At 55.0% G+C, this 22243-nt stretch overlaps 1 protein-coding gene across 2 annotated transcripts; it reads right to left on the bottom strand.

Annotated features, from left to right (window-relative positions):
• Positions 1 to 1072: 1072 nt before the first annotated feature.
• Positions 1073 to 19458, bottom strand: MMD2 (monocyte to macrophage differentiation associated 2). Of its 2 annotated transcripts, none has more exons than XM_027683745.1 (7): positions 19046 to 19458; positions 6474 to 6555; positions 5647 to 5807; positions 5483 to 5557; positions 5079 to 5180; positions 4605 to 4692; positions 1073 to 4161 (listed from the first exon to the last, which is right to left on the bottom strand). In XM_027683745.1, exons 1-7 carry the CDS (start codon positions 19090 to 19092, stop codon positions 3958 to 3960), a joined length of 759 nt encoding a protein of 252 aa, XP_027539546.1. In that variant the 5' UTR covers positions 19093 to 19458; the 3' UTR covers positions 1073 to 3957. The 2 variants fall into 2 exon arrangements, with proteins under 2 accessions (XP_027539546.1, XP_027539547.1); XM_027683746.1 differs by having other exon boundaries at positions 4605 to 4674; positions 19046 to 19451.
• Positions 19459 to 22243: the final 2785 nt, after the last annotated feature.

Below are 22243 nucleotides of genomic sequence, written 5' to 3'. Positions count from 1 at the left end.
GATGAGGTGGTCACTGATGCTTTGCTTCCCTTGGTGAAAATGTCTCCTTTTGCTTAAAGGGGTGTTTCCATGTCCAGTGGTGCTGAGGTGCTTTGTGTGGGAAGGTGATTCTGCCATCCAGACACCCTCTGGGAATGACAGCACCAAAGCAAAGCAAAGCCAAGAGGCCTCCCAGTCCAGCCCAATCGCCAGCAGCAAAGAAATGATGGGCGAGGTGGAAGTTGTGGGTCAGGTTTTGGAGTGAGTTCAGCTGCCCCTGGAAGCAGGGAATCCTCCCTGGCTTTCTGGGAAAACTGCTGAGCATTGCAGCCTGGGAGAGATTCAGCTCTGTGTAATTCTGACAGAGAAGTGCAAGCGAGAGGGCAGCTGGTGGGTGTTCAGAGCCCGGGGCAGGCAGCACCACCTGCCCAACTCCCAACTGGATGGGGGACAAACTCTCCCTCTCCAAGAAGAGCCAGTGCCCGTGGGAGAGGCTGGTGGGAGACGCTGGGTGATGATGGGTTTCCTCTCTGGGGTCCACGGTGAGCTGTGCTTACCCTCTGCCCAGTCTGCCACAGGTTTTCCACCTCCATGGGTCTGGCATCCTTCATCCCCCTGTAGTGCCACCCCCTGGGCTCCACAGGTCACCTTCCAACTCAGCCACGCAGGAGGGTAAGTGACAGGTCTGGAGTGGGCATGCAGGGCTCTACGCTGGAGCCACTTGGGTGAGATGCTGATGAGCCTTTCAGCACCTCTGGGCGCAGGGGAACACTGCCAACAAACTCAACAGTTTATTTATTTTGAAGGAAACTCTGCAGCTTGGAGCTCAACCTGTCCCCCACCCAAATTTCCCCGTGTGTCTGGTGCAAAGGACAAAGTAGCTCTGGCCCCTCCTGCAAGCAGAGCCAGCAGCTGGCAGAGCCATCCCTGCATCGAGGTGAGTCAGTGCTCAGCATCCCATCGCCCTGCAGTTGGTTGAGTGGCTCCTCTCCTCACCCGGGGAGCAATGCCACATGGGATGAATCAGGTAGAAAATGGGTTTATATGCAGATGTTGCAGGGAAACTAATTTTGATTTAACAAGCAGGCAAGAATGAGGTATCTTGAGTTTTTATTTCAATCCTACTCCACAGGAAACAATATTCACTAGCGTTATCTTCCTTATACTTGTTTGTATTTGACCCAATACTCTGTTAAATATAAAATACTGATTGAACAAGGATGGATGGTGAAAAACATGAGATGCTAAAAAGTTGCCTCAAGCCCTCCTCCACAGACATCCTGAATGTTGAGAGTCACTTAAAATTAGTATAAAATAGGAGGACAATCCGATAACTTGCTCTGTGCCCCCCCCCAATCCTGTTTTGCAAGGGGAGGATTTAGGAGCAAGAGAAGAGGGGGGACTTCTCAGTTACAGAGAAGCCCATTCAGCAAATCCAGGCTGAAGGTGGTGATGTCCTAGATGGAGCCCGACCACCCATTCCTGCCCGGACATCTGTCCTGCCCTGGATTTTCAGCAGGAGACTGAAATGAAGTAGCCCCAGAAAGGTCCTTCTGGCACCTCCCTGTGCCTCAGGAGCCCCTGGGACAGATTTAGAGCCCAAAGCCACCGATGGCAAAATGGTTTCCAAGTTAAATCCCTTGGGATGAAGCCCACAGACAAAACACAATGGTGGTCCTTGGGCATCCTCAGGCCCTGGCAGGGGACGTTTGCCTATGGCTGTTTGCATGGTCTGTCCCCAGGGTGGTTCCCCATGGATTTAGTGGTGGAGGGGGAGGAGGGCCAAGCACCCTGAGCCATAGTTGTCACTGTGGCCCACAGTGGCTCTGGGAATCCAGTCCCCCAGACTCGGTGAAAATTGAAGCACGTGTTTGTGAAGCACTGGCTGTCCTCCAAGTGCTTCACGGGGTCCTCACATGAGCCCTGTGAGGTAGGTTGGTGTCTTCACCCCATTTTACAGATGGTGAGACTGAGGCACAGAGAAGGATAATGACTCGTCAGACAGAAAATATGGCATCTCCCATTCTGGGACCTCTGTATCCTGCTACTCCAACACCAGATATGCCCCATCAACTGCTGGTGACTCACAGCTTGTCCTTCTCCACCCCTCCATCTGTGGTAGGTGACAGAGCAAGGGCTGGGACCTGGGGGACCAGGAGAGGCAGCAGCAGAGCCTGGGCTCACACGAGCTCGTTCATCCCATGTCCCTAAGACCACTTGTCACCCCAAGGGGAAACCCCAGCCCAAAGGCTGGTTTGGGGTGCTCTGGGCAGAGACCCCCAGCAGCCCCATGCTGCACTGGTGTGCTGGGCACAGCACCCAGAGCCCCTTATAGGAAGTGAAAACCCACTGGATTTTTTGCCAACCTGGTGACCAGAGCGTCGGGAGGGGCTGAATATCCAGATGCTTCCTCTTTGGTAATCTGCTGCAAAGTGGCACACCCCTGCAGAGCTGGTCCCAGGGCACTGCAGGCTGGGGAGGCCTCAGCTCTGTGAGAGGTGGGGCAGAGCCAGGAGCTCGGCTCCTCAGCATGGAGACAGAGAAACGGGAGATGGAGGATGGTGGCCGTAAATCTCCTTTGCTTGCCACGTCACACCAAGACCTCTGCAGCTGTGATTAATCGAAGGCCAGAAAGAGATGATGGGAAATCGATGCCTTCAGGGCTAACAGGGAAGGTGCAGGCAGGACTGGGAGCAGATCCCAGCATGTACCACAGCCCGGCACACACCAGACCCTCCTGGCTCCAGCAGCTCTGCCGGTGTGTTTGGGGAGCAACACCAGGTGTGGGTTTGCCATTCCAGCACCATCAAGGCTGCTCCCAGCAACCGGATGGATGTTCCATGTCTTGTTATCCTGTGTTAGCACTTTGTGGCCATGGTTAGGCATTTAAAAATGGAGCATCACTAGGATCTCCCTGTCCCAGCTCACCTCCAAGCATCATGCGGATGCATTCCTTCCCTGCAGCAATCCTGGGAATGTCAGAAATCCTCCCGAAAGTGGAATTAAATCTGATGAGCAACAGGCTTATCATCAAAATGGAAGCAGAGAAGGCAGGAAGCCCCGTGATCCCAGTCCAAGGAGGTTCACTTTCCTCCCTCGAAGAGAAAGGGAATCCCCTGAAGCGGATGGGCTAGCCCCACTCAGGGGGATGCCAGGAGCTGGATCCCAGCTCTGCTCCCTGCCAAAGGCACACGTGCAGCAGAGCCTGGGAGGGGGCCATGCTTTGGGCTGCCACTGGCACCAAGGCCGAAGAGGAAAGCAAAGCACCCCAGGGAGAAAATGTCCATGGGAGCTCCCAGGGCCCGTCTAGGAGGACGAACCAAGTTGCGCACTTAATATTGGCTTAGAGGAAGGGTTTCCCAGTGCTCGGGGACTGGGGCGCCCTGGAAGAGATTCAAGTTTCAATCTCATATAAGGCTTGTTGAGTCTGGACCTTCCTGTCAAGCACTTGGGAGGGAGCAGTTAATGCTGACACGACTTGGGACCACTTAGGAGCCGAGTCCGGGTGGTGCAGGGCTGTCACCATGCCCCCCCTCCACCACTGGGTCTTTCCCTCCACCCTGACACCTCCAGTCCCCTGGGTGGCTCATGCTAAGGACTCCGGTAGCCAAACCCAGGGTGTCACCAGCCAGGAGCATGTGGGGCCAAGGTCCTCACTCCCATGGGATGCTCGGAGCCAGGTGAGTGAGCGAAGCCCCTGGCAAGTCCAGTAGGTGAAGCCCCCTATTACCCACAGCCCCTCAGTCGGTCACCTTGTTATGAAACCTTTGCCTAAAAAAATAAAACAGTTCCCGAGGTTAAAAAAGAAAACCGCTTAAAATCGACCTCCAGGCTCTCCTGTCTGTGCGGGAGGGGCACTAGTGGCTGCTGCCTGTGGGGCCAGGGGGTGGTTTGGGGTGAGCCCACAGTGCAGGCTCCCTCCCCACTCCCCTCCGTGCCCCCGTGTGCCCGTCGGCACAAACAACGTCTTTAAGGCTTCTACCGGGACGTTTTTGTCTCCAGCGCTCCGGGCCGGTAGAGGTACCTCCAGATGGCGTAGTAGTGGATTCCAGCTCCGATGGCCACGAAGAGGTGCCAGATGGCGTGGGCGAAGGGGATGCGGCCATCGCTTTTGAAGAACACCATGCCCAGGCAGTAGAAGAAGCCACCAGCCACCAGCTCAGGGAGGCCGTCCCTGTTGGGCTGGGAGCAGGCAGGGAGGAAGGGCTCAGTGTGGCCACAGCGTGTCTGCCCTTTCCCCACCACCCCATCAAGACCAGAAGTGTGACCACAGCTGCAGGCAGGGTCCTCTCTCTGCCTTCTGCTACCCCCTCCCCTCCAGCAAGGCAGTGGGGACCCAGCAGCCCAGCTTTTCTGGGAGGATTGGAACTAGATGGTCTTTAAGGTCCTTCCAACCCCAACCATTTTGATTCTGTGACTCTGCAATTTCAGCTCAACGGAGCCCAGGCAGGAGGTCTGGTGGAGATGCACACGGTGTCTGCTGGGCACCCAAAGCCCTTGCAAAACCAACCCAGCCCACATCATAATGAGGGTGGTTTTATCCGTCACACAGCTTTGGAGACTGCACCAACCTGCAGGGATTTGTCCCTCACACTGAGCCCAAGTGCTTCCCAGCAGTGGCTTACCATGGAGAGGATGACCAAGGCGGGGAAGAAGCCCATGATAACGTAGCACACCAGCTCCACCAGCTTGTACCTGCGACCGACAGAGAAGCTGCTTGGAGGCAGGAGCAGAGGGAGGTTGAGTTTTATGTTTATAATGTCCACAGCCAGGCTATAGGAAAAGGGGTGGCAGTGCCATCATGGCAGGTCCCATGTCCTCACGTGTGAGTCACGCTGGCACCCTGCTCAGGGGTGATGGACCCCCCACCCTGGCTTGGGAGCTCCAGCTCAGGGCCAGGCACTTGGGGCTTCAGGGAGAAATCAGGGGCCTTTGGCTTTTTATTTGGTGCCACCACGTGGAAGAAGCAACTCATGGCAGCACGTCCCTGCTCCACGTCCCCGGTCCAACATCGCTGTTCCACATCCCTCCTCCACATCCCTGCTCCACGTCCCTGCTCCCACACACCCACCAGCACGGGGCCAGGTACAGACACTCACCGCTCATGGAAGAAGAACACATAGACAGTCCCGAAAGATGCCATGATCCAGATGATCCAGCGCATGTGGGAGGCCCAGGGACCCAACTCCCTCAGGTTCAGCCTGCAAAGACCCAGATCTGCAGTGAGTAGGGTCTAGGGCAGCACCCTGATCTGGGCTAATACAGCAAGGGTACAGGGAAATGCTGCCTGCACCTGATGACTGTCCCACCAAAGGGTCTTCCCAACTTGTAACTTCAACTTACAGAGGTTGAAATCTATAGGGTATGAAGGTTTTGTGGAAAGGGGTAGGGTACAGCCTGAAGCAGAACCAAAACCAGAGGGGAAAGCCTATCTGTGGGAGCTGGGCTGATTTTCTGCCTTCCAGTGGGGCCAAGAGGTGGCCCCCACCCACCAACAACTCACCAGGGAGCGTAGGATGCTGCAATGAAGAAGTAGATCACCATCCTGTCAAACATGTGCAGGCAGTGCTCCACAGTCCTGTGGGACGGACAGACAGACAGGTCACAGCACTGGGGGCCTGCAGACCCTCTCCCCCTTCCCGAGCCCTGAGCAATCAGGGATGGTACCTGAGATGCCTCTTCTTCCAGGAGATGGTGTGGAAGATGGTGGAGACAATGAAGAGGCTGGACAAGCCAAAGCCATAGATCCAGGCTGAGATGGTTTCCCACTGGTCATCAGAGAGGATGTAGAGGATGGAGCTGCCGAGGATGCTGGGCAGGATCCAGAACTGGAAGGGAGAAGTAAACCTCCTGTTGACTCTGCATTTCCATCGAGCAGCTACAATACAGTCTCCACTTTTCCTTTTAGGTGGGGTTTGCTTCTGGTCAAAGCCACCACCCATAAGGGGCAGCCTGGCCACCCACATGGGCCAGGCAGGGTCCCTCCCTGTGTGGTGCAGTTCCAAAATAGCTTCTCCAGATGGAGGTAGGGAGGAGGAGGAAGGCACAAGGAGGGTGGCTTCCTCTGAGTCATCTCCCAGGACTCAGAGTGGGAGCTGCCAGCTCCCCAGGGAAGCTCTGATGTGGGGAGAGCTCAGTCCCAGGGCTGTGCAGGCAGCCCCATGGGTACCTGTCACAGTTCCTGCTGTGAAACACTCCATTTTCAGGGAGCTTTGCAAGATACTCCTGCTTCACTGGCTGCTGCAGCCAGCTTCCCCAGGGACATAAGGCCACAGTGGGTGAGAGCAAGGGAGATGCCCACCAGCTTCCCAGGGCAGAAGGAAGGAGAACATCCCAATCCCTGGGGCACATCTGCCTCATCACAGGCCCAAGGCTCCCAGTGACTGCTCCAGGGCTGAACACAGAGATTTTTGGTGTTCTTTGAGGTTCCTCAGGGGATCCTCGTAGAGATGAGCTCCATCCTCCCTCACCCTGGGGTGGGGACAGGGACTCACTGCGTGGGTGGCACAGTTGGCTGCGTGCTCGTACTCCGTCGGCTGGTACCTGCAGTTGGACGGGACACGGTGATTCATGAACCTGCGGCGAGAACCAAGGAGAGAAACGTGCTCAGGGGACAGGGCTGGGGGCAAAACCCTCTTGGAGGGGTCTGCACAGGGACACCCCCAGGACCCCCAGCCCGGAGCCCCACTGCAGCTCAGCTTTGCTCCAGCTGCCCTGCAGAAGCAGCCCCAGGGTGCAGTTTGTCCATCTGGCTGTCCCCAGATGCCAGGGCCCCAGGTCTTTCTCACCCACAGCTCAGGCTGAAGAATTTCCTGTGAGCTGCTATTACCTGGAGAGCAGAAGGCAGGAGTCAGCTCTGCCTGCTGCTGCAGGCAGTGGTGGGAAGAGCCTCAGCAGTGGAGAGGGCACATGGGGTAGTGGGTGGGCCTGTGGGTCCCTGACCCATCCTGTGGTGACACCCTCATGTCACAGGAGTGTGCTCAGCTCCAATAAGGGTATCCCCATGATGCCTTTGGATTCTGGGTACCACCTGCATCCACCCCCTACCCACAGGGCCGCACATCCCGGCACAGATTGCTGTGGGGAGCAACCCTGTTGCTCTCCCTTGGAAACCTGTATCTTTATTTCTGTTTCTCTTAGTCTGGGGTATCAGCTTGCTCTTGGCATTCTCAGGAATGTATCGATTCCCCCTGTTGGATTGGCACACAGTGATAAAAAATAGTGTCAGGCTTGGCTGGTCCATTGCTGGGTATGTAACAGCAAATTAAATGTGCATCCATGATAATGGGTTGGAGCAAAGCCTCGCTCACCATCCTCTTCTGGCAGGAGCCAGCAGTGGAGGATTAGCAAAGGGAATAAGAAGCAGGAAAACAGAGAGGGATCCTTCCTTGGTCCTGAGAATCAGGGGTTTAAAGGCATTTCCTGCCATGGCTCAGGTCAGGACAGCCGAGCTGAGTGGGTGCTGGCAGGGCTGCCCTGCAGGACCTGGGCTAATTGTTTTCTGACCCTGTTTGCCCCCAGCTCCTGGACCATCTGTGGCGTGTTTCACAGCTGAGTTGTGCCCAGTGAAGAGGCTCAGGGGCTGGCAGGACCTTGCTGCTGGGCACAGGTGACCCCTTGGTCTGGAGTGCTGGGAAAGGCAGTAAAAGTCCCCTCTCCCCGTCCCTGAGCCACCCACATCTGTGTGGACTCCTCTGCTGTCTCCTGCCTGCTTGGTCCCACTGTCAGAGCCACTTGCTGTTGCCTGTTAAAAATGAGCCAGGACGGATTAAATAGCTCAGATGACAAGGATTTTTGGGGGGAGTGTGGCCAGAACAGGCCTGGGTGTGTGAGGGTCTCCCCAACAGGTGACAGTGACAACCCACACAGGGACTCTGTCCCCAGCCCCTGCCTTGCCTGTTGACAGACCCTGGCACTCCAGGAAGATTCCATGGTCATCATTACCAAAAAATGTCTGGAATTAGCAGGAGGAATGGAGGGGCCGCATTCCCACTACTCTGCAAACCGAGGACCCACGCTGGGTAAGGCTCAGCAAGGCTGCCCTGCCTGGGGAGCTGCTGGCATCCCTGGGGACATGGTAGTGCCCAGAGTGTTGTCACCTCCATCCCAGGGCACACCAGGCATGCCCTCCCCATCCCAGTGCTCCAGCCACGAGTGCCAGCAGAGCTCCCCACGCTGGAGCCGTGTGCCTCTGGCAGGAGGACCTTACTGTCCCAGGCGTTGCCAGGAGACTGTCCCCAGCTCCCCTTCACTGTCTGCTTCCCTTTCTTTTCCCTTTTAATAATAGGAAGGAGGGGGGAAAGGGGGGGAGGCCAGACATCCCAGATGACGTCACAGTTGCTGAGGAAACATGTTCAAGGCCTTTTCCTTGATTTTATTTATTTTAACAAAGCCTGCACCGTCTCCCCTCCATTCTGGCGGTGCTGTTCAGAGCAGCAAGGGGGAGCAGCAGCAGGGCCCGTTCCCACAGGCCCCTCCCCTGGGTTGAGGGGCACCCACACCCTTTGGGAAGGAATCCCTGGGATGCAAATATCCTCCCTAGCTCTGGTACAGGGATGGAGAGGCCAAGAAGGGCTACCCTGTCCATCCCCATGGAATGAGGTTGAAGTAAACACCTGCTTTTCCTGGAGGGAGAAATAGCCTTGAGGAGGAACTTTTTTTTGACCTGAGGAGAGATTGCTCTTGTATTCCTGCGCTGCTTTCTAGTAACATCATCCCGTGGAGGATGGGATACAGAGCATCATGGATGTGGGACCTGTCTGCACAGTGCTGGGCCAGCTGGGCACAGTGGGGCCCTCCTGCAGCAGCCAACATCGCATTTTGGGGCTACTTTGGCACATTTTTGTGGTCCTCTGTGCTCTGTAGAAATGGGAGCAGCTGATGCTTGCCCATCTCCTGGCAGGGCAGGGTGAGTCCCTGGCTGCCCTGCAGTACCTTGCTCCCCAGAGGTGCAGAGGCCATTTCCTCCCCTTCTCCTCCCTCCTGGGACTTTGTCTATCTCTCAGACCATCCTGGGGTGCCAAGCATCCATCCAGCTCATGTCATCCCTGTGCACACTGGCATGGGTGTAGGGCAGGGCACTGGGAGCCCTGCACCATTCCTAGCATGTAGATAGTTGCCATACCAGTGCACAAAACCAGCCTCAAACCACAGCTCCAGCCTGGACAGATGGATGGATATGTTTGGAGAGGGCACCTGTGAGTCTCATTAGAGCTGAGGAAATCCCAGAGAGCCCCAGGGGGAGCCTGCTGCATGTTTTCCACCCCAGCTCCATGTGACTGGGCTTGGGAAAGGGGGAATTGCTGGCAGCCAGGCAGAGCTCCGGGGTTTTACAATGACGGAAAATAAGGAGAACATGAGAAACACATCTCCAAACTTAGATCTGATCCCTGCAGCAAGTCTCCTGCCCAGCTGGCTGAACCCACAGCCATCGCCAGCTCCGTGTCATTGCAGCCATAGGCTTGGGGACAGCCTGGCAGTGTCCCTGGGGTGGGAGGAGATGGGGGAGACTTGGCCCCAACAGCCACAACGCCAGCAAAGCCACGGAGATGCGGCTCCCTCGACGACGCTGCGGGGTGCAGCCAGTGATCACACCACAGCTGGGGGCTTCAGTGCCTTTTAGCAGGTGGTTTAGGAAGGCAAAGTCCAAAAGACACGGAGAAGTTCAAAGCCTCCTGCACGGCAGGAGCAGCAGCGTGTTCATTTCCAGGGATGGTGCGTGGGAAGCAGGGAACCGAAGGGTTCCCGGGCACCTTTTCCTCCCGGTGCTGTTCCTGGCAGACTCTCTACAACCGGCTATATGAAGATGGGGGGCTGCTGGGGGTCTGAGCGGGGGTTATTCACAGCAGCCCCGAGGTTTTTGCCTGCCCTGCTTGTGCCTTGCTTCCCCCTGGCCCCTTTCCCAGGGAGGGAGACTGAAAAGGGCCAGTGCAGCAGGCTCCGGCCAGGGAAACAAAGAGCCCCTTGTCCCTGGCAGCCGGGGCAAAGTGCAGAGCTGGCTTCCCAGGCCTGTTCCTTTCTCCTTCTCTTTCTCCCACTCTGTTTTTTTGTGGCTTCAGGGGGTTTTACTGAGTTTTTAAAAGACTTTTATCCAAGAACAAAATTCCAACCTCAAAAATCATGGAGATCTGCCTGGCTCTTGCTTTGCCAGGGTGGGAAGAGGAAGGTAAAAAGGGGATTAAGTTAAATTATTCCTCAGGAGGGCTCATGTGGGAGCACCTGAGCTCTCCTGAGGGCACTAGGAGAACCTGCATCAACCAGTCCACGGTGACCACACACTCCCAGAAGCAGAGCCATGGAATGCTTTTCAGGAAAGCTGTCCTTTTCACGCATGGGGGGAAGATCTCTAATGGAGACCCAGGCTGGGCTGCAATTTAGGAGAGGTGGGGTTTAGCCCTGCCTTTGACACTGAGTGTCTGGCTGGTCTCTGCCACATCTCTTCATGTCCCTCTCACTCCTCCTTTCCCCCTCTCCAAGTGAGGATAATAATATTGACATCCTTTAGGAGAGCCAGTGGACAGATAACGTGAGGAGGGTGTGAAATCACCACTAAAATATGGATGGGGAGGAGTGAGCTGGACTCCCACTGGGCAGCTCATCCCTGTCCTTGGAATGAGCCAGTCCAACACCTACCACCCCCAACCCTGCTATACATCAGGCTGTACTTGTGGCTGTGTCTATGGACTGTGGACTCGGTGACACAGGGACAAAGGAGCAGTCAGCAAGTCCAAGGTTATCCCAGGTGATATACATCTCCCCAGACCAGCTCACATCTACAGGTTTCACCTGCAAATAGCTTATAAAAGGGCTCAGATTGGTCAGGATCTGGTCTGATGCCTTTGGAGGTGGGATGCTGGTTTGCTCTGCATTCACCTTCCTGACCGAGGAGCTGATGCTCTTCCAGGCTGTGTTCCCTGCTGGACAGCTCTTGGATCTGGCTACAAAAGGAGAAGATTTCTCCTTCCTCTTGTGACTGGATGTCACAGCTGCTTTTAGAGCAACAGAAGAGGATCTTGATGATGGTCAGAGAGGAAGGATGGAGGAAGAACTTGCTGGATGCTGTGGTGGTAAGTCCTGCTTGGGCCCCTTGAGCCGTCCCTTGGTGGAACAAGTGTTGTAGTGCCTGAGGTGACAGTGGTGGAGCAGATGTGTTCCTGTAGGGCAGACTGGCTTCAGACTCTTGAGTATAAGGGCTAGCTTTGCCCTGATGAGCCCAGAGGCTGCAAACCCAGCTCAGATGCCAGGGCTTGGTCCTGAGGCTTGTTCTCACATGAGCTGCTGCAGTGGCATCCCTGCAAGATGGGGCTTGGTGTGTGCTCTGCCTCTGACCCCTAATCTGGTAATGCTCCAACTGCATCCCTGGTAAGAGGCTTCATCCCCTTGAGCTCCTCTGTGGTTTGTAATTAGCTCAGTCTTGGGGAGTTGAGCATGATGGTGTGGAGCCTGATGGCTGCTTATGTATGGAACACAATCACAGGATTCAGGAGACTGAGTAGGACCACAGGGATTTATACCCGTGACTCCCCTTGAGTCCAGGCCATCAATTCTGCAGTTTGGGAACATGGGAAAAGCTCAGGAGCCATTACCTCTTGACCTGTGGCTGTAGGTCCCAGTGCAGAGCCCCCAGACTCTGCTGCTTTATCCAGCCCAGGAGCACTTGAGAAATCCTGCTTTTCCTTCCTACTCATTGGCATGGGAGCATTTGCCACTGGGAAGCAGAAATGCAAAGGCTGATGCTGCCCAGCACTGCCATCTGCAGAGCCACCCACACGGGCATGTGCACGGCTGCGTGGCACCCCGTTAAGAGCTGAAACCTCTATTCCATGCCCATTCCTTGGTTCCTGCAGGCTCCTACGCAAACATATGGTGCTCCTGGTTTGGAAAGCTGAGCTGTGCATGCTCTGAGCTTGTGGGTCAGCCCCTTGGACCAGGGCAGATGGGGGAGCTGGGACAAGCCTGTCCATGGGCTGCTCCTGTGACTCAGGCCCATCCCAGGTGAGAAGGGGCAAGAGGGATGGATGGATGGAGCAAGACAGTGAAGTGTTTTCTTTTGTACTTCTTCCTGGTATCATGCAAAGAGCTGGCAGCTTGGGTAGGGAGCAGGAAATGAAAGGCTTTTCATATAAACCAGCATTTCTCAATCTTTCTTATGGGTGAATTAGCAGAGCACCAGATTTCTGGAGTAAGCCACCCAGATGCCCCTGGTGCAAGACTTCCTTCCACAACGTGAGTCAAAACAGGCAGCAGATTGAATAGTCATTCATCACCTCTGATTACTGCCACCCCGGTTTTGCTCATTCCCAGCACTCTGACATGTACTAACACCTTGGACTGGCCACAGACCCTCCCAGACACAACCTGCATGCCCTGAGGAATGCTGAACAAGTGCTGCTGCTGACTTAGAGATGCTCCTGGCCAGGGACTGTGTGCTCAGCCATGTCCGTGTTGTACCTGGCTCTAAGCCACAGGCATAGATGTCCCCCCTGAAGGGACAGAGAAGGCAACCCCCTGACATATCCTGCTGCCTTCAGGGTGCATCAGGGGCTGAGGAAGGCAGGAGGGAATATGCTGCTATTCCCCTGACCACACCAAGGATATACACCATTCCTCTTCCTTGCTCCTCATCCCAGCAGGGACAAGCACAGAGGCTCCAAGCCAGGCTAGATGAAGGCATTGACCATTTCTACACCCATGAGAGCACATATACACCTAGCAGGGCTAGGTTGGTGGTGGAACTTAGCAGGTAATTCCCAGCAGGATCATAGCTGCCCATGTTCCCATCCTCTGTGCAGGGATATTTATTTTTCTCCCTGGCAGGCTCTCTGCTCTCTATGTAGATGGTATCTCTAACTCTTCCAAGGCAATTCATGACCCTGCAACCACAGCAGAGCTGTTTGTTTATTCACAACAGATGGGATTGGTGAGTGTTTCCCAAATTACATTCTGAGCTGGGACTTCTTGTTTCATTTGGTACTCATGAGACCTCCAACAACAGCTGATTAGTCACAAAATTACTCTGATGTCCCAGGTGTTTTGTGAATGTTAGGAGGGCTGTGTCCAGAACTGAAAATCCTCTATTATTCATTAATTGCTTGTTTGGAAAGTCACTGTGCATGTTCCTTGCTGCCTTTCCTTGAGCACAGAAGTTAGTGGGATAAATCCTTGGCTGACTCTGGCTGCAACAGCCCAAGGTGGGCAGGAGTGAGCATAACCACCAGAACCTGAGCCTGCTGGCAGAGGATTTGGATAGTTTGGGGGCTGGAGCCTTCCCAGCTTCTAACCCTGGCTGTGACTGTGAAATACATGGGCAGGTGACAGTGTCCCGTGTTCATAAAGTCTCTCCACAGCATGGCCCAAGAGACACAGCCAGGCTCTCATTTGGGATTCCTGGATGCTGCTCAAGTACAAATCATATCTGTAAATTATTCAGCAAATGCCTCCGCACAGTGAAGGCACAGAAGGAAAATCATGTATTTCACCAGCCAGGCATGCAGATAGTAAGATTTCCATTAGTATTACTTACAACAGAGAGCAGGGCTGTGTCTAATGCTATGGCGCCAGCCATGCAGCTCAGCACAGAGAGGAGGGAACTGCTTGCCCTGACCTGATGATCTTTCTCTACATAAAATCCTTTCCTCAGCAGCAGCAAACCTCAACTGTAAACTCCTGTAAACAGGAGCACAGGCCTGGATCCAAATTGTCCTGAAGGTCAGCACTGCTTGGCTCCAGTCATTGGCATCTGACTCATACACCAGGAACAGCAATACGATGCCCGTGGTGTCGTGTTATCACGAGAGGTCGCAGTGTATCACAGAGTCCACTGGACTTACACTGCATGAAAATGTTGAGGTTCACTTACACCTGGAGAACACTAAGGGAGACCCAAGCTCTGTGTGTTTGGCCACGTCTTCTCTGCCTTGCTCAGCCCCTGCTCTGAGCATCCGTCCCCTCGCAGCAGCTCTCTGGGTACTCAACCAACCTCCTTGTGCAGCTGCAGCCAAGCACACCCCAAGAGCGATGAAGTGGATTAAGTTGTGCTCTTTTCCCTTCCTTTCTTTGGGAGTTGTAGTTGGTTGGCACTGCTTTGTCTTACTGTGGAGCTGGGGGTGTGGGAAGGGAGGAGGAGGGGAGGCAAGCCCCGGAGCAGTCCTGGCAGAGCCCCATTTCTCGCATTCACTGACCTGCTGTGCTGGGCAGTGGCTTGAATTTCCCATGGATTGTGTTGGCTGCTACCTCATGAAGCTGGCCACAGTCAGCTGTGCCAAGGAATCACATCAGGCTGACATCCAACACCAGCTCAAGGAGGGAAAAGATCACCGTGTTTCCCAAGCAGCCAGGAGACTGTCCTTCCCCCAAAAGCACAAGGCAGAGGGCTTGGTTTGCCCACGAGTGCTCATCTCCAGTGTGGTGATCCCCACCTGAGCCTGTCCTGCTGGGTCCCCTGACCTTCCCAGAGGAGGGAATGGGGCAGTTTGAGGGGATACCCCATCAAAAATGATGCTCCAAGTATTTGTTGCCTTCCAAATACCCAATTCCAACGATGTGCCCTGGGCATTTAAACCTACGTGAGATGACTCCTACCACTGCTGTCTTAAGAGGGTATCTGGGTCAACCTGGCCCCACATAGCAACCAATATGGAATTGGTCAGTGGCATCAGCTGATCCTGGTTTTCCCTAGGTGTTTCGGGGGCCTCCCCATCTCTTGGAGCAGTTCCTTTTGCATCAAGGGGATCTGCTCAGCTGGGGACAGACTGGTAGGTCTGGATGGGGCTGGTGCTTGCACGGTGAGGAGCCCCTGCCTCTTGAGGAGCTTCAAGCTGTGGCATTAATACTGAAAGCGTTTCCCTTCTCACTGCTTCATCCCATACGGGCTGTGGGGGAAGCAGAGCTCTTGGAAAGCATTTCAGCATGTGTGGGAGCAGGCAAGGGCTGCTCATGTTTTCATCGCAAAGCAAACGGGGACCAGATCTTCCCAATGTGGGACCTCTGTCCACGCTGTCAGCCTGGAATTGTTTTCCTTGTGTTTGGCGTCTGAGCACTCCAATGTTTCCTATTCCTGCTGGTTCTCCTCTCCCTCTCTTTCCCAGAGATGCTGGAGGAGTCGATGAATGTCTCCTTGCACAGTAATTACAGGTGCAGGGAGAAAAAAGGAAGGTCTTTCCATCTGCCTTTCCCCGAATTTAGAGGATTTGGTTTTGAGCAAGTGTAGAGTTCAGACCTCCGTCCCCTCATGCTGGTGAGGAGGTGGCCGTGCCCACGTTGTGACACAGGGCAGGTGAGGACAAGTCTGGCCCATGAACCTACAGACACCCCCACTGAGCCCACTGCCTCTGGGCTGAGACATTAATGTGGATTTTCCTGGCTGCTCCTCTCTGTGTTACTCTGTGCAGGGCAAGACAAGCAAACAGTAAGATTTAGAGCCTTTTACATGAACAAATCAAATGGTGAACTGCTATCAGTTTGTTAGAATGATTCAGTGCCCTGCAGCTCCCAGCAAAACCCTCTCTGCTGCTCCAGAGATGCTGAAGCTCACCAGATACAGCAGCTCCCTGCTTAATCATGTTTCCTTCCAATTACAGCTCTGGATGGCCAAAGTCTGGGAAGCATTCTGTTTCCCTGCAGGGAGATAGACTCGGCCCCATGGCATCTATGTGGGCAGGAGACACCAGACCATGTTTATAAGGTGGGCCAAAATGGGGTCAAAGCTGGTGGTGAGGTGGAGGGAGGGTTTGGTTACCGGCTCAGTGTAACCTGACCAATGAGTTTAGTGATGAGGATGGGACTTACACTGTGTTGGTCTGAGGGGAACCCAGCAGCATCTCAGAGAGCTGGAAGGAAGAGTGGAAGGGGGAATGGGGTGGTTGGATAAAGCAGGAGGAGTCACATCTGCTTGCACCCTGTCACAGCGTGCTGTGCTGGTGTCATGGCTGAACTTGGCCTGTCAGGCAGGAGATGGATATCACTTGTCGGGGTGCAGGCTGTGAGTGACAGGGAGAGCCTTGCAGCAACTGTGCTTTTAAACTCCCTTTCCCCCCAGTGTCAGTGATGGGAGAGCCTCCCAGACCCCACAGCAGAGCAGAAACCACCAAGTGCCTCATTTATAACCACAATGTGCTCAAATGGCACTGCCTTGCATCCCTGTGACACCACAGTGACAGACCACTCCCTTTGTTTTCTGCCCCTCTGCCCCAGCTGTAATGCTCCATCTCCAAAGCCCAGCCAGGAGGGATTTGGGGACACCCTGGTGCCCCTCCACCCCGAGTTTTCTCCTGGCAGTTCACAGAACGCTCCCACATTGATCACTGCTTTTCATCTCTTTGTTCAAAGCCCAGTGCCTTCACTGCAGCTCTCACAACAGGTCTTTCATCACCATGCTCTGTTTTATTTATTCCTTTTGGTGGGTGTATTAATGGCCAAGTTTCTCCTTTCTTGGTCCTTGCTCAAAATTAGATAAAACAACATGAAAAATGAAGCTGTTCCAGGCTTTTCCACCATGAGGAAAACTTTCTGATTTCGTTTGTTTGTTTGTTTGTTTGTTTTGTTAAGGAAGGCCACAAGCAAGAGTATCATTCTCTCTAAAGGTGTTGCAAGATAGAATCATAGAATTGTTAAGGTTGGACAAGACCTCTAAGATTGAGTCCAACCATTAACCCAGCACTGCCGTGTTCACCACTAAACCACGTTTGCAAGTGTCACATCTGCATGGGCTTTTGAAAATTTCCAGGGATAGTGATTCAATCACTTCACTGGGCAGCCTGTTCCAAAGCCTGACATCCCTTTTGGTGAAGAAATCCTTCCTAATATCCAACCTAGACTTCTCCTGGTGCAACTTGACCCCATTTCCTCTTGTCCTATTACTTGTTACTTGGGAGAAGAGCCTGACCCCCACCTGGCAACAACCTCCTGTCAGAGAGCTGTAGAGAGCAAGAAGGTTCCCCCTGAGCCTCCTTTCCTGCAGGTTGATCACCTCAGAGCTCCCTCAGCTGCTCCTCATCAGACTTGTGCTCCAGACCCTTCCCCAGCTCTGTTCCTTTCTCTGGACACGCTGCAGCGCCTCAGTGTCTTTCTTGTAGTGAGGGACCCAAAACTGAACCCAGGATTTGAGATGCTTCTGCTGCCTTGAAAGACATGTGGCACCATGAGGTCCCCTGGCTCCTGCTCACCCCAGTCCCCACCCCAGAGCCCAGCTGAAAGCACATCCCTGGCACAAAGAAAGGAGCAGCTTTAGGGCTTCTTTTGGGATATTGCCACAGCAGAGCATTTCTGTGAAGAGGAGAGCTGGTGTGCACGGGGGGGATGGAGATTAGCCCACTGTTATTTTTAAGCACTAGGCTAAGAGGATCTCTGCAGTGATACGGGAAGTCCTGGGTTAGCATCACGTGCCTTGGGGTGAAAGCCAAGGGATCACCCATCTCCTCCTGCTCCCCATGCAGCCCTGGCACACAGCGAGAGGTGGAGGATACCCTGTGGACCTGACCCTTCCTGTGCCCCACAGCCCTTGCCCTGCACAGGGGCTCTGTCCCTGCAAGGCTCTCTGTAGCGCCTCATGCCCATCTAACAAGTTGTCTCAAGAAAGGACCACGACAAGTTTGGAGCATGCTGATTCGGGATAAATCACACAACAGGTTGGCAGATGGGTTCTGCTGAGTGAGACTGAGGGGAGGGAGCAGCCCCTGATCTGCTGCCCAGCTCCCAAACAGCCTCTGCATCACTGCCATGGGGCAAAGCTGTGGTTTTCCTCCTGCTCTGGGGGTACAGAGCTTTCCTTAACTCCATCTCCCCCAGCCCTGTCCTCTGCATGCCAGCTGGGAAGAAAAAGTCTTGAATTCTCTGTTTTCACATGGAGCCTTTACCAGATGTGTTGTGCAGACCTGCTGGGCACCTCCTGCCTCTTCCCCCAGGCAAAGGTTATCAGGAGGCAGCTACAGCATCAAAATAGTCCTCAAGCAAGTGCCCACATTTCAGGCAGCTTTTGGAGATGCAAGCATGGATTTTCCCCATGGGAGACCGGGAAGGAGAGGAGCTCATGGCTTGAGGCAGTAAGAGGGTGGTCTCCTGTCCTTACCCAGCCCAGGCAAACATCGCATGGGGATCATCCTGCCCGGTGCAGGCAAGAAACACCATCACCACGTCTTTTCACACAAGTTTTTCTCTGGTATCTGCCCCTAACAGGGCCACTGGGAGTCTGGCAGCGGCAGCACAGAGCTGAGAGCCCCCAGAAACTGCACCAGTCCGTGGGACCCTCCACAGCCAGGGAAACATCCCCACCACAGTCACTGGGAGCAAAGCCCGTCCTCGGTGCAAAACTAAGCACCCCCAGCAACCCCTGATCCCTCTCTGGCCGTGCAGCCGCCAGCGCTGTGGGATCTGACTCATCCTCGGCCACCCCGCGAGCCAGAGGGCTGCGGGTGGCCCTTGTCCCCGTGTCACCTGCCAGCCTGCTCTTAGAGGCCACATCTGATCCCGCAGCAGCACACGCGGCCGAGTGCCCTCTGACCCGTGCCCAGCGATCCTCAGGTTTCCCCCGGCACAGGTAACAACGTGAGGTTTCCTAACACACCTGAGCTCTTGAAACGAGTCCCTGCTGCTTGCTGGAAAACCTCCCTGGGGATTTCATGGAGCGGGGATGCACCACGGGTCCATCCCATGGGAGCCCTGTTGAGCCCCCAGGTCTGGGCTGGGGGAGCCACCCCGAGGGGGTTCACGTGGGTGCAGTGGGACCCTGGACAGCACTGATCCCTGCAAGGTGGATTTGGAACCAGCGATGGGATCTGTTCTTGCAGGGAGCCGGGTTCCTGGTCCCCCAGCAGCGGGAAAAACCACAGTGAAGTTAGACCCAGAGAAAGGCAGCAAGGGCTCCCAGGGATGCTCAGAATCTTTTAGGGATGCAGAAAAGCAGCTAGCCAAAAGCCCAGCCCGCACCTGCCCGGGGCTTTGGGGCACTCAGCAGCTTTTGAAGGTCCTTTCGGGCTCCATCCCAGCGGAGCCGAGCCCGGGCAGAGACTGAGGCTGTCCGGGGGCTCCGTGACGACCGGGGGTTCGGGGACCGCCGCACCGACGGATTTACCTGGCGTAGCGCGTCTTCTGGAAATCCAGGACCCGGGACACGAACATCGCGGCGGTGCCATGGAGGTCCCGGGGTGCGGCGGCTGCTCAGCCCCGGGGCGGGGGGAAAGTGCCGCCCGGGGGAACGGCACCAACTCGGCGGGGTCCGGCGGGGCGAGGAGGAGAAGGGGCGGCCGGTCCAGCCCAGCCCAGCCCGGCACAGCCCAGCCCGGCTCAGCCCCGGCCCCTCCCGCCCCCCCGGCTGCTCGGGAGAGCGACACGGGGAAAACAAAGGCGACCTCCGGGAGGGGGGAGCCAGCCCCGTTGCCGCCCTCAGATGTGCAGAGAGGAGGAGAAGGAAGAAAAAAGGGGGGTGGGGGGGATCCCTTCCAACTCTTCGCGGCCACAGCAACCTGCGCGATCTCCCTCCGCCCCCCGGCAGCTTTAAGCACAGCTAAAAATATCCCCCCTCTCCCCGCCGCCACCCCCGGGGGATCAAATAGCAGCAGATTTGAATTGAAAATGTGATTAAAGCATCGGGGCGAGGGGGAGCGGCGAGTGCCAGCAGCAAGCCCGCTCCCCCCGGCGCCGCTGCCCATGGCCGGTCCCCCCGAGGGTCCCGGAGCCATCCCTGCCCGCCCCGGGGCAGGGCCATCCCCCGGGAACTGCTTTGTTTGGCTTCGTTCTTATTTATTTGATTTTAATGATTTTTTTTCCCATTATTTTCCAGAGGCCCCAGCAGGGGTGGGCAGCTCTGCCCCAGCCCCATCGCTGCAGGGTGGCCCTGGGTAGGGACACAACTCCCACCAGCATCCCACCATCCCTCCCTGCTCCAAGAAGGGGGGACAGAGCAGCACAACCGGAAGGCAAGGACTGAAGACCCCAAAATTCTCCCCCCATCTCCACCATAATCTTTCATCCTCTACATTGCCTAAGGAGGCTCCCACAGGAGGTGACATCCCAACGTACATCTGTGGTTGGGCAGCTCAGAGAGGGGATGTGAAAGGTGATGGGGACTTGTCTGGGGGCAGATGAGCATCATCCTTGCCCACTCCATGCCAGAAACTGCAGGCACCTTCAGGCCAGCAGGTGAGGGACAAGAAAGGTGACATAAGGTCGGCAGCGACTGGAAGAGGAGAGTCTTGGTCACTCCAAGTCTTGCTGACGCTGTAGCAACATCAAAGGTAGAAGAGTTGAAGTCATCCCAACACAAAGGGTTATGCTTGTACGGCCATTTCCATGGGAAATCAAGCACACACACATCTTCCAAAGTCCAAAACAGACCAAAATGAAGGAATCCCCTAATTCAAGGCATGACTTAATCCTGGCACCCTCTGCAACCCCTTCCAAAAGCAGCTAATCCCCCCAGGGGATGCGAAAGAGGTGATGCTGCAGGTGCAGCTGCATTGTGGGGTGTCCCCAACGCACACAAAAAGCACCCCAGTTCCCCAGTGCCGGGAGCAGGCAGCGGGTTCAGCCTTCCTGCACGTTTCCCATCGTGGATGGAAGACACCAGCGGGGACCAGGCTTTCAACAGCAGGATCCAGGAGGTATGGGGGGGGACAAAATAAACCCCATCTTCAGTAGGACCTTCCCAGCATATCTGGGACAGCCAAGCCCTGGCTGAGAGCGGCAGGTCCAAGCTGAGATGCAGAGTGAGATCATCTCCAAAAACCTCTCCCACGCTCTGCCACTTAGCCGGGAAGATTTTTTTCGAATTCCTTCCCCAGCCTTCGAGATGACGAGCTTTGGCAAAGGCTATTTTGTGATGCCTGTGCCCTGCTGTACCTGTTCTCTGGGCCTGAATAGGGAGAGGGAGAGAAAAAGGCAATAAACCACGTCTAACAAAACAACCCCCAGCCCTGAAGCCCCCAGCCCACGGTGGGGGTTGCTGGCAAGGGACACCTGAAGTGAACCATCAGTCCCAAAATAGATCTGCCTCAGAGGGCAAAAGGCAAATTGAATGAAAAATAAGTTACTATTTTTGAAGCCTGAATCCAGTTGTTATGGCAACCAAAGCCTCGAGCATCGTGCTGGGGAATGGCTTCAGCCCCAGCACTGCTTCCAAACCCGGCAGACAGAGAATCACAGGCAGCTGGGGGCTGCTCCCAGGTGGGATGTGCAGAAGTCCATGCTCACACCACCCAGATCCCACCGTGTCCCCTCCCTGCAGGTCAGCTCTCCTTGTGTACTCTGCTCATGAGCCCACCTTGTTTTTCTTTCCCATCCCTGGTGCTCTCCCCACCTTCTTGCAAAAATCTGAGTAATTGCAATGATATTAAGAAGACATTTCAAGATTCAGGGGTACCTGAATGCAGCGGGGTTTTTTTAATGCCACCAAAACAGGGGGGTCTCACAAAGTTTTCCTTTAGAGGTGGAATGGCTCATGAAACCCAGGGATGCTTCCTTCCTTCCTGCCAATTGCTTCTCTCTGGTGGCCAGTGATGGGACTCAAGGGGATGGCATGAAGCTGTGTCAGGGGAGGTTTAGGTTGGATATTAGGAAAAAGCTCTTCTCCCAGAGGGTAGTCAGGCACTGGAACAGGCTCTCCAGGGAAGTGATCATGGCCCCAAGCCTGACAGACCTTAAGAAGTGTTTGGACAATGCTCTCAGGGACATGGGTGTGATCCTTGGCATTGTCCTGTGCAGGGCCAGGAGTTGCACTCAGTGATCCTTGTGGGTCCCTTCCGACTCAGGATATTCTGTGATTCTATGCAGGATTCCCACAGCTGGAGACACCTCTGTGCATTGTCCCCCGCTCCCGACTGGTTCCAGCAGGATCCCAGCTGTGAAGGGTGTGAATATCCACACCTTTGGGTGTGATGGTGGGGGTTGGGCTCTCCTGGCAGGGCACACCGTAATCCCACCTCCCCAGGAAAGGACGTTTTCCTGCACATTAAAATGCCGGAGACAACAGGTAGGAAAAGAGACAACTTGAGATTAAAATCTGCAATTAGCAGGAACAGTTTCTCCGGGAGAAAATAAACTTCGGATGGGTAGAAAGAGTTATGGGACACATGGATGGGTTGGCAGTAGAGATAAATGTGAGGGATAGTGTGAGGGGCAGCACTGGCTCTGGGTGGACACAGGGCAGCAGGGTGCTGGGCCACAGCCACTCGGGTTTAAGTCATTTGGAGGAGTCTCCTGGCCAGCAGCTGGATGGTGATTAAACATGGGGGACCCCAGGGAGTCCCTGATACCTCGGGGGGCTGGTGAGAAA

Source organism: Neopelma chrysocephalum, unplaced genomic scaffold, assembly GCF_003984885.1.
Source record: "Neopelma chrysocephalum unplaced genomic scaffold, ASM398488v2 Primary Assembly neopelma1_65, whole genome shotgun sequence".
Classification (NCBI taxonomy): domain Eukaryota; kingdom Metazoa; phylum Chordata; class Aves; order Passeriformes; family Pipridae; genus Neopelma; species Neopelma chrysocephalum.
Note: the sequence above shows the minus strand (reverse complement) of the source record. Positions and strands in the feature narration are given on the sequence as shown.

Coding starts and splice junctions, on each gene's coding strand:
- MMD2 (XM_027683745.1), bottom strand. CDS start 19,092: ATGTTCGTGTCCCGGGTCCTGGATTTCCAGAAGACGCGCTACGCCAG. Junction 6,556..19,045: donor CAGAAGACGCGCTACGCCAG/GTAAATCCGTCG, acceptor TTCTCGCCGCAG/GTTCATGAATCACCGTGTCC. Junction 4,162..4,604: donor CCTTGGTCATCCTCTCCATG/GTAAGCCACTGC, acceptor GCCTGCTCCCAG/CCCAACAGGGACGGCCTCCC.